Source organism: Anser brachyrhynchus (assembly GCF_964034855.1).
Source record: "Anser brachyrhynchus genome assembly, chromosome: 7".
Lineage (NCBI taxonomy): Eukaryota > Metazoa > Chordata > Aves > Anseriformes > Anatidae > Anser > Anser brachyrhynchus.
Window position 1 is genome coordinate 10858397 of NC_137701.1, and position 12309 is coordinate 10870705.

The window sequence follows — 12309 nt, forward strand, 5'->3', positions numbered from 1 at the left end:
CAAACATTTTTACAAGACTCTTGTGTGGCATCAGTGTTCTGTTTTTAATATAAACTCATACAACTGCTGTACATAAAGCTGTTCTAAATACCTGTTTAGGCACAAAGCATTGCACTAATCTTTATGCGCTATACAAATTATGCCAATAAGAATCCATTAAAAAACTAGCCAAACCAGAACTGTACTCTGAGGAAAATTAAAAATCAAGTACACAAGATCAGTGTAAACACGTTCTTTAATATCACTGAAAATAAATCTGCATCATATTAAGAAATCCAAGTCTTAGGTGGGTTTCAAATAAATAATCACTTTGACTAAATGTTTACGTACAAAGGGAGCTCTCAAAGCAGCAGTGCACAGTTTACAACTCCTCCCTAACACATTCCCCCAAAAGAATGTACAGTAGGTAGTGCACATTGGAAAAACAATCACAACATAGAGCACACCTGCCATCTTCAATGACAAAACCACTGACTATGATGTTGAAGAATGGGGGTGAGAAGTGAAAGCATGCACTGCCCTTTAGAGCACCACTATTCTCCCACAGTCTTTTTACCAGCATAATAAGAAGGATAAGAAGCCAGGAAATACAAGTCTTTTTTTGCTTCTAAAATCCGCTCTCAACTTAAAAATTAACAAAGCAGTGCTCTGGTACAGGAAATCTATTCCTCAAACTGATATTGCAGCATAAAATATCATCCCTATTCTGACTGGCCTCTACTCCAGAACACCTACTCTGATTTTCAAATTCCTTTCCAGTAACTGCAGGACCAATCCAGAAAGCTTGGACAGGTAAGAGTCATTGGTAGCAGATCCTTGCTCAGTGTACTGAAAAGAACCATGACATGACAGGTTCCAACGTGTACAGTTTCCAAGCAAAATATCTAGTGTCCTATGTGCACTCACTCAAAAATAAAACCTTCCAAAAAGTAAAATTCTTCAAGGTGAACATTTGCCTTTCAATTATTCTGCCATAAAAACATGCCTGATGTGAAATTTCTCACAATCAAAACAAAAAGGAAGATTCGACAAACCAGAAAGACCAACAAGAAAAAAAAGATCAACTATAAAAAATGTCACAAATAGACTTTCAAAAGGGTTACTGTAAATAGTTTTCTTATTTAAGTTACTGTTTCATCAAAACATTTGCTCTCTACAGATATGGGTAGCAGTCTTCCACAGTTTGTACTTTAGATCAACACACAACTGACCTGCGATAAGCACTACAGTGCTCACCACAGAAGCAGGTAACCCAGTAACCTTAATCCCCCAGTACACTTAATCTGCTTCATTCCTCAAAGCTTTTCTTCTCCGTTTCTGATATACCTGAAAAAAAGTTCTGCACCTCTTAGCTACAGGTCAGTAAAAAAACCTTACTAAGTAATACTGCTGTGTACCTATTGAACAAGAGTTACAGGAGTTAAAGGACTGTTTCAGTAGCTATCTTGGCTTTGGCAAAACACAAACTGGGATAACATATATGGTATACTTTACACATTTGAGTAAGGGATGCTGCAACATTTAACAGATACAAAATAAGTCTTAGATTTCTAGAACTGTCAGTACACAGGATTCCCAAGTTGCTCTGGATAGAGAAGCAGGATAATCAATTTTCAAGGAAAGCCACATAGTCAGTCAATCTGGCCAACTGCTGTTCATTTGGAATTGGTGGAACGGGAGCAGGTTCTAGAAAAATAATGAAAATAATAAAAACACAGCATTAATGGAATTAAGTAAATCAATCCCCAATACCATTCATGATAACAGTAGAGAAAAAATTAAACATGAGAATCTTAGGGGGGCACATCTGAACTATAACTTCTGCCTATGCAGCTTTAGCTGACAGACTACTTTTATCATCTGCACAATTAAGTTGCCAAAGAGCTACTAACAGCAAAAATACTTCTACCAAGTTCCAGTTGTCAGCAAGCTTCAAAAAAATTTTGTCCGTGCTGGAATCTGCAAATATTGAAGAGTGACAGCTTCACTTGAGGAGAAGCGCTGCTGGAGCTCTTAAGGTGCTCCTTTCCTTACAAGCTGACATACTGTAGACACCAAAAATCTGCTGGGTTATCTGACTAACAAAACAAAGCACTGCACGGGTTGCAGGAGAATGCAGTGCACATGCAGATGCTTAAATAAACACCAGCCAATGTGGGACTACAGTTTAAGGACAGTCTGGAAGACAAGTGACTAGAACTAGGTAGATAAATCAGGAATTAAAATCAGAAAATAAAAAAACAGGAAAATTGCATTGTTTATTCTTCCTGAAAAGTTAACAGGGATGCATGTAGTTGAACAAGACATACTGCTTAGAGTAGTTTCTAAAACCAAGACCCTAGCTCTTCAAATTGGCTTCAAATTAAACCTGTAAAGTGAAGACACTTCTGACAACTGTATTGGACACAACAAGCCACCAATTCAGATCTACTGTTACTTCTTGTAAAAAAATGGAATTTTGGGAATCAGCATGACAAAACACAACCTATAGTCAATACAACCTATAGCCAAGCTTTGAGAAAAACAAAGTTGTTTTCTTATACACAAAAGACTTCAGAAATCCCTCCTCACAAAAGCAATGAAGTGTACTCAGAGCTGCTTTGTGAAGTTACCTTTTCATCAGAAATTTTAGCCAAACCCCTTTTTGTTTTACAGAGACTGCCTACTCCTGCTCTGGAATCAGCTATGTAAGTGTGAATCTTGGGCACCATTTAAATCACAGATTCAAACGTAAGGGGATGAGAAGACCAGGGAGAAACATGTAAGCAGCCCAATTGTATTGATTTTTATTTTGGGGGAGGGGGAAAAACAACAGTTCTGTAGGAACTAGTTCCTATTCTGTGGTGCTAAGTTATGAAACTGATCATACTAATCATGCAAGTCTTCAACATATGCAAGCAAATTGTACACAAACAGGAAGTACCTGATGAAGGAATAAATCTGTTAAAGGAAGCTTCCAGTACACCTACAGAAAAAACAACAGAAGTTAGCCCCATGGACCAGTTTTAAATGATTGTATGCACCAAGCCAAACCTGGATAAACAGGTATTTAAAATTAAGCCTGTTCATTGCCCAGGTTTCAGTTCATATTTAATACATAAAATACCCAATGCTCAGTGAATTAGACATGCAGCTTCAGAACAGTGAATACCTCCTGCCTCCTTCATTTGTCCCAATAGTAGCTCTTGCGCTCAATTTTGGAAAAGAACCACACAACTAGCTCTCAAAACAGCTTATTTTGCAACTAGTTCATGAAAAAGTGGTCAAAAAAGAGCTCAGGACTCTGTTTGGTTATGTTCTCTTAAGATGCATGACAATTTGGCTCCTGCTTCTAGAGTAGTACTGTACAGTTTAAGAGCAGTCATTTTATCTCCACCTTCACAGCTTAACATTTATCTTTGCCTCAAACAGAAAACAGCCGTAGATACCACTATGAAAAAGTGTTTTTGTAGACTGAGCTTTGCAGGAACACAGATCGTTATCAACACCATGATAGTTAAAAGATTCAGTAGAAAGTTTTAAAAGCAAAGGAAATTATACCAACAACTTAAGGTCCTCAGAACAAAGATCTACTAAATCCCTGCCTAAAAAAGTTCAACTTCTGAAAGAGTTCTCAGGTTCAAAAATGGTATATTTTTACTCATCTTTATTAGATTAAGACATGTCATTTGAGGTCATCCAACTTATGTTCCACTGAGTCAGAGCCAGCAGCAGAGGAGGAGCTGGAGAAGTCATAGCATATCCTGTCTGCTTTTGTTTAAAAATGTTAATTTGAGGATTTAGTTTAATCTAGACTGCTTGTAAGACCAAACAAAACCCACTAGTCTGTCCTTCCTACATTTCATAAACATCTCATGTTTTACAGCTGCATAAATCCACATAAAATATCTGAAATAACATTATGCAAAATTTTAATTAGAAACTATTGCATAGTTATTAGAATGGTAAATTCAATGTCCAATGAAACAACAGCTCCACCCACCTGGCTTTTTAGGCATTACCATACGAGTGGAAAAGTCTGCTTGCCAGCCCTGTTCTAACACACCTGAAAAGACATTTAAATAATTTTTAAGAACAAATCTTATACAATTGTTAGAAACAAACCAGATACATGCTAAGACCAGTAGAAAAGCATCTCTGTATGCTGCCTATATGCTATAACTGACACATTTCTCATAATTATTTAGACATTTAGTTCAACAAACAAGCTCTTGAAAGTAATAGCACATGAAACCAGTTTAGCCCACTACCTTCACTTTGTTCACCAGTAAATTGCTTTGACACTTCTACATGTAGAAGGGTATGATAAAGGTAACTGGTAGCAAGTAAAACTCAAACATTTGTCTAAAACTAAGCCATTTACCTCTATGCACTGCCTCATCAACTCTAAAATAAACTCAGGCTGTATATACATTTATTTACCACTTATAGCTCTCTGATCTCAATCTTTTGCAGAAAAACTACTCAGTGAATAAGCAGAAAGTACCTTTCACAGCTTCTTCTACAGGAAGCCCAACAAAGGCTGCGAAATCATCTGCAACTATTGATGTATATGCTTGAGAAACCAGTCCAAAAGCTCGCCTCCTAGTTGCATCTAAAAAGAGATAAATGTAAGCAGACATACTAGTCTCCATAGCAAAGAAACCTCAGAAAATGCTTCCAATCCAAACAGCACACAATCCATTTGGGAAAACCACCAAAACCTCGAAGTTCCCCCTTCCTTCCCACAATTTGTTCAAGTCTCAGTCAGCAGATACTGACAACAGCTTGCTTATGGCCAGGGCAAAATTGCTCAGAGATTGCTTTTAACTTCAAAATGTTGCTTGCAGCAGCTTGGGTACTACCACCAGGATGTAAACTGCAGTTTGAGGAACTCCACTTTTGACTGTATTTGCCGTTTGAAATGGATTTGTCTCAAATAGTTCCAAATCAGAAAGTCATGAAAAATGATGAAAAACAGCAATGAGTTACAATCATTTATCCCTTTTACCCCCACATCTGCTTTAATACCAAAGCATCTACAAATCAGTTTCTAAAACTCACAGCAATTATTGCAAAATACCTTGGAAGATTTTTAGCAGTCTGTAGCGCCCTCTAGTAGCAAGACTGTTTATTTGCATGTCACAATTATACAGCCTATAACTACTAAAGCATTTGTTTAAAGCCACATTTAAAAGAAATTTTCATAAGCATCACAAGGTTCTGAAATGTCAAACCAAGCTGCTTACACTCCTGGTTAAACGAGTTTGATAAAGTTGAGTGTCTAATAGTGCATTTTGCTATTACAGAGTCAAACACTGAAAATCCAGTAAGAAAGAATACACAACCAGACACAATAAATAAAAGCATTTGAAGTCATACCTAAAAGTTTTTCTGATGAGCTTTTCATTTACACCTGATACCTAAGATCCTTTAATTAAAACAGACAAATACTTGGCAACAATATTCCTGACCACCTCTGGGTTTTAATGATACTAAGCTGTTGCTTGTCAAGAACAAGAAAAAATTAAGGTACCTCTAAGTGCTTCCATGATTGGTTGAATAGTCTCAGACCACTGGTGCGCACTGATCGTTGTATAGATTCCTGGGAAGTCTCTTTGCCAGATTCGTTGGCCTACCGACCAAACTGCACCAAGTTCAGCATTTGCCTGTTGAGACAAAAAAAAGTTAATCCATAGTTGTCTGTCCTCCGCAATGACCATTTTACCAATGTAAAATACTATACTCTCAGAGGTGTAACCTTCCCAAAATAACTCATGCAACAAACTCTCCCCCCCCCCCCCCAATAAAAATGTTGCTTCGCACCAAATGCAAGTTACACCTAAAAAATAGACCAGCTACTCACAGAATACTGCTGTTCAAACACAGCAAGTTCCAGAGAAGGCCCAAATAAAATTTGGTTCAGCCAACTGCTGACTGAACTGATGTAATTATTTTTTCTTTTTCAAGGAAAAGAATCTTTCAGAACCATATTACAGGTCCCATCTTGACCCTGAGACTTCCTAATTCAGGACTACAGAGCACTTGTTTCTTGTAAAATATACGACCCCAACTGTTTCTTTGGAAAAAAAAATCTCAAACTAAAACAAGTAAGGTTTGGAGGCATTCCTAGTATATTTAGCTAAACACTCAAAACGCATCTTCGATCCACATGCAATGCAAACCAATGTGCCTTCAGAAAGTTAAATCTGATGGTGTAACTTATCTGAAGTTGCATTTCACTGCGCAAGGTATTTTACACCTTTAGGTGGTATGTGGCCCCATCTCAGAATCAGGTATTCAGAACAGAGCCATTGCCTTCCTCCAGCTGACTACCCCTTACCACGAGGCTTTCAAAGAAGAATTCCAGATTTACAGAATCCTACATCACAGATTACTTTGGAAGGAAGAAAGAATAGTCAAATCTGCAACTAGAAGACCTTAGGAAGACCAGTATGCCATCTGCTGGACATACAGCTCACAACAAAGAACTGAGTCCAAAGCTACTCATCAAATAGAATCCTTGGAGGGGGAAAAAATCATCATGTGCGAGCTTACACAAAACTGTTTTAGTATCAGCTGGCATTTTATGAAGTACTTACAGATTTAATAGCAGGAGGAATTCTTTTCCAAAGATATCGTGCGTTATTCCTAGAAAGAGGAAGTTAAAAAATGCTTCTCAGTGACCAAATGTTTGCTACAAGGGGACACCAAAAGGCTGGTTCAGATGTTAAAATTAACTCAAGCATGGCACAATCTTGGTGCTTTCAAATATTCCTTTTATGTCTAATGAAGTAGAAAAAGTTATTTTCAAGAAGACATGACAGTCACAACAAAATAGCTCATTAACTGACTCATTTAATACAAGCTGAGAAGAGGTTTTCCACATTTCTACCACAAGCAGAACTTCACAAAAGTGAGCTTTGCACTGTTGTTGGAACAGTTGCAAATTGAACACACACATGCACAACTTCTTACACTGTCAGTTGTCGTTTAGACTGGTGGTCTCCAAACTTGGATTGTGCACTTACCAGTAAAACCTCCCTAAGCATCCCCACCACCACCAACACATGTATATTTAGAAATTACACACATGCACTATCGTACTGATATAAAACACAGAAGTAGAAACTTAAAACGATGAGCCAAAAACGCAATTCCAGCTTAACATTATTTGTTAGTAGTACAAGAAAATGTTCTTGGTGTGCCTGCACCCTGCTTTGGAGATTAAAGATTTAGACTGCTTGCTCTTCTCAACCCAGCTTTCTCACATGCATTTAAAAGGTTGAAACATATTGAAATATTTAGTCATTGATCTTCAGAGCACAGCTGAGCAAATCTAGAATGGAACTGATTACAAATGCTCAGAAAGATTTAAAACAAAACAGAAAATATGATTCACCGCATTCTATTAAAGCACAGTTCTACAACACCAAGTCAGAATTAATTAACTAAACCTAATATTCAACATCAGCACACAGTAGAATCTGCCACAGGAGAATATACAGCTCCAATGCAAGAAAACACAAATCATGGAATCACCACATCGACATTCGCTTTGGCTTTGTCATCCAATGTGGCACCGTCGTTTACTCTGCCAGAATAAGTAACCAGCAGCACATCAATAAAACTAAATTGAAAGAATCGAGTTCATACAGGGATGCAGTAACAGCTCACCAGACTAAATTTAAAGGATCACAGCTTCATTCAGATGGATCTAGATTAAACTACTTTAAACCATCAGCATCCCTCATTTTTAAGTTTAAAGCTGCCCTACTACACTGTAGACGCAAGCAGCAGCCTGCAATCTTATTCAAAGTGATTAAAGCTTGGAAAAGCCACAAATCAAATACCAAAGTGTTCAATGTTTTCCAGCAGAGTCCATTTCACTACTTAAACAACTTTCTGAAATCTGCCCCTTTCCCTTTGGTTAGGGAAGGGGGGCAAAAGCCAACAGAGAAAAATAATCTGACAGAACAAGGGGCTGAGAAACTTAAGCTTGGACTTTAATTTATTTCAAGAACACAGCATTACCCACATGCATTTTGTCAGTCCCACAACAAACCATTAGTATTCTGGCAGCTACAGGTCAATCCTGATCAGCCTAACAGTGACAAATCCACTACCTGAAGTTAAAGATTAATACAAACCACTTACATGTCGTTATGCAACAGGTATAAAGCTAGAAGCTGGCCATAAACAAGAGGCGTTGCAATTCCTCCAGGGGCCTAAAAAACAAGCACAAGGAGTTTGGTTAGATATCTTAAAAGCAAGACATCTTACAAACTAAGCAAGCAGCTAAGTTCATTAAAGCCAAACATTCCAAGGCAGTTGCTGTTTTTCACATCAGGTAATGGCTGTGGACAAATTGTCGGAGTTGCAGTATTTCATTAATAGTTGTATCTTCCTATGCAGAGGAACTTGCACATGCCAGAATTTTTAGTTAGAAAACTTAGCTGTGTTTTGCCACATGGATAAGAAAGTGACACTTCACCACACTAATGTTCTAGCTCTTGCTCAGAGAAGCTGAGCATCTTTAAACTTCTTCACAAGCTGTTCTAGGCACTCACAATTTCATCACCTTGATCTGAACTTCAGTTCCATGCAGGAAGAAAAACTCCATCTACTCTGGAACTTTCCATTCTGGAAGTTCCAGCCAGAGTACAATTTCTTTGCCCTCTTGAACTTCTCTTCCAAAAAAAAAAGCCAGCCTAAGCACTACCACACTTCAGCAGGCTTCACAAATCATACAAGTGGGAAAAATGAATTATAACAAAGTTATAAAATTTTGATAGCCCATCATCATTTAAAAACTGAAATGATTGATAAATTGCTAAAAGCTTATTGCAAAAGGGCAGTGCAGCAAGCACTCGCAGGAAGCCAATTATGCAGCTACTTGATTTAATTACGTGCGCGATTTACGAGCTCACCTAAGCCAAGAGGAGGCGATTAGCTGTGTCAGAGTGGATATCATCCCCAGCTATTCCTACTGTTTTCCAGGGATCATCACCTACCTACAAATTGAATAGTTTCTGCAAATGCTCTTTGGATTACGACTGCTAAAACAAAGCCAGCTCAAGCAATACCACCTGTAAGTACTGCACAACTTCACCTCTGGCATTTCCCCATGCCAAATTAAACAAAATTCATTAGTTTCTGTCCGAAGACTGGAAGAACAGATGGAAAACCAACCACCACCAGAAGAACCAGCCTGACAATCTGCAGTTTTACATCTACAGCACCACTGAAGGAAGCAAAACTAGCGCTACTGCTGTTCTTCAGGAGAAGCAGCAATAACCCTGTACACACTCTACAGCACTGGAATACAGCTTCTGAGTGTAAACAACAGGCAGGGCTGGCCACGCAGCTGTTCCATGCATACAAAGGCACTCTCCTGCCTCACAGAGAAGCATTTCATAGAATCATCGAGGTTGGAAAAGCCCTCCAACATCATCTGGTCCAACCATCCCCCTACTACCACTGTCACCCACCAAACCATGTCCCTAAGCACCACGTCCAACCTTTCCTTAAACACCCCAAGGGATGGTGACTCCACCACCTCCCTGGGCAACCCGTCCCAACACCTGACCGCTCTTTCTGAGAAGAAATGTCTCCTCATTTCCAACCTGAGCCTCCCCTGGCGCAACTTGAGGCCATTCCCTCTGGCCCTATCACTGGTTACCTGTGAGAAGAGGCCGACCCCCAGCTCCCCACGCCTTCCTTCAGGCAGTTGCAGAGAGCAATAAGGTCTCCCCTGAGCCTCCTCTTCTCAGGACCAAACACCCCCAGCTCCCTCAGCCGCTCCTCACAGGGCTTGTGCTCCAGGCCCTTCCCAGCTCCGTAGCCCTGCTCTGGGCACGCTGTAGGGCCCCGATGCCCTCCTGGTACCGAGGGGCCCGCAGCGGAGCAGACGCGGGCTCAGAGCGGCGGCGAGGCCGGGCCCGCAGGGGCAGCGCGGCTACGGAGCGGCGCAGGGACACACACACCGGGACATACGCACGCACCGCGACCCCGCAGCCCCACCTCAAGCTCCTGCGTCTCGCACTGCTCCAGGAGCTTCCTGAAGCTGAAGGCGCCCTCCGCCATCACCGCCACCGGCATCTTCACCTCCCTCTCCTCCTCCTCCTCCTCCTCCCCGCCGCCCGGCCCCTGCCGCCTCACAGCAGGCGGCGGCCCCGCCCTGACGTCACTTCCGGCGCGCACCGTCCGTAATTCCGCCCGCGGCACCAGGCGGGCCCCTCTGTCCTGCAGCTCTTATGCTCTGGAGGACTTCGGGGAGGGCGGGGCCAGCGCCAGAGGCGTGTGTGTGTGTGCGTGTGAACATTTATATATATATATATATATATATATATATGTATATCCCTGTATGTATATGGGTACATATATGTATGTACGAGGGGTATATCCGTGTATATATATGGATATATCCCTGTATTTATATATATGTATATGGAGTATATACGAAGGATATGTTATATCTATGTATGTACATGGCTATATCCATATATATACATATATGTACGCAGATGGAGTACATCCATGTATATATATGGATATATATATGTATGTATATGGGGTATATCCATATATGTATATTGATATTTATGTAGGTATATGGAGCATATCTATGTATCCCATATACATATGTATATGGGGTATATCCATGTACATATACAGATATATATACGTATGTATACGGGGCATATCCATATATATATATGGATATACCCATGTATGTGTGTAGGTATATATGTATGTATTTATATGGACTATATACGTGTATGTATATAGACATATCCACATATATACTCCATTTATATATATATCCATATTATAATGCATATACATAACCATGTATACCTCCTGGTATTTCTCCATATATATATCCCCATATATATACCTCCACACCTCCACATATATATATCCCCATATATACATCCTCATACCTCCATATAAATATCCCCATACCTCCGTCTATATATCCCCATATATATATCCCCATACGCACATATTTAGAGGATATATGTGTCCATATACATAACCATACATACATATGGCTACACCTATCCTATAAATTAGCATATGCACCAAAACCAGGCTCTCTGGTGGTGGTCTTGGCGCTTTTGGGTTGGAGAAGGGAGGAACCAGGTCACAGCTGCTCCCACCGCCCGCTGCCCCTGTCCCCAGGGTCCTTTGCTGCGCTGGGCTGGGCCCTGCGCTGCTCTCACCTGCTGCTCATGCTCCCAATTCTCTCAGTTTTCAGAGTGGGGAGCAGCAGTGGGACACCCCCCACAACAGGACAGAGTCATAATGCTGTCCGTGGAGGCGAGCACCCCGAGATGTGTTTAGCCCCGTGCCCGCAGGCAATCCCTCCCTCCTTGACCTGGAATGGGAGCCGATGGTGACAGAGGGTTTCCATGGTTAATTAGCCATCCTTAATGAGCCATCAGGGCCACACGTTGACTCCCAGTGAGCAAGCACACACATGGACAGGGGCCCTGGGGGTCTTGGGCACCCCTACAAACCCCCACAGCCTTCACTTGAGTCCTCCACGCCCCCAAAGCCGGCATGGCCTACAAAGGCCTCCCCTGGTGGCACTCACAGGCCTGAGCAAAGCCACGGATCTGTGGCACGCTCCTCCTCTCACCTGGGTGATCGATTGCTCCAAAGATTGGGAAAAAATTATCAAAATCGGGCTGGTTTGTGAGAGCTTCCCACGAGAGGGCACTGGCTGCAAGGGAAATGCAGAAAAGTCCAAAGAAATAAGACGGAGGTTTCGCCACCGTGCTCCGCTTCTCCCCAGTGCAGCTCCCGGCCACCTCCGAATGTCCTGCTCTCCTTCCATGCCAGAAACTCTTTCTATTTGGGGGCAGTCAGGCCATTTTTGTTTATTTTTTCAGGCTTTCATTAAGCTTTTGGGACAAGAGAGGAAGCCGTGCTTTCCAGTGTTGTTAGCTGAGCCTCCCAAAGCCACCAGGACCCCTGACACTCTGCACACAATGCCTCTGCGTGGAGATAGCCAGAATAGCCAGAAATACTGTTTCCTCTCCCTTTTTTTTTTTTTTTCTTTTTTTCTTTTTTTTCCCCCATCCCTCTCCTCTTGCCTTTCATCTCCCTCTTCACCACCCCTCCGGCCCCCAGGGACATCCCCCTGCAAGCCTGTGATGCTGTGCCCAGCCTGATGCACCAAGACCACGGCTAGGAGGTAAACCGCTTGGAGGTTTTCTGCCCCTCAAAAAGCCAAAATCTCTTTTACTGGAGGCTTGATGACTGCTTCCCAAGAGGTTTTCTCCTCCTGGGGTCAAGCTTTTCCCCTGACTGTGTTAAATT

General features: G+C 41.3%; 1 protein-coding gene across 2 annotated transcripts; it reads right to left on the reverse strand.

The window, feature by feature from the left end:
- Positions 1-217: 217 nt before the first annotated feature.
- COPS8 (COP9 signalosome subunit 8) lies at positions 218-10203 on the reverse strand. 2 transcript variants are annotated; one of them, XM_080600152.1, is made up of 8 exons: positions 10183-10203; positions 8137-8207; positions 6582-6630; positions 5516-5648; positions 4487-4594; positions 3983-4045; positions 2924-2965; positions 218-1686 (listed from the first exon to the last, which is right to left on the reverse strand). In XM_080600152.1, coding segments are annotated over exons 2-8 (477 nt in total). In that variant the 5' UTR covers positions 8139-8207; positions 10183-10203; the 3' UTR covers positions 218-1606. The 2 variants fall into 2 exon arrangements, with proteins under 2 accessions (XP_080456278.1, XP_080456277.1); XM_080600151.1 differs by lacking the exon at positions 10183-10203 and adding an exon at positions 10003-10177.
- Between the last annotated feature and the right edge of the window lie 2106 nt (positions 10204-12309).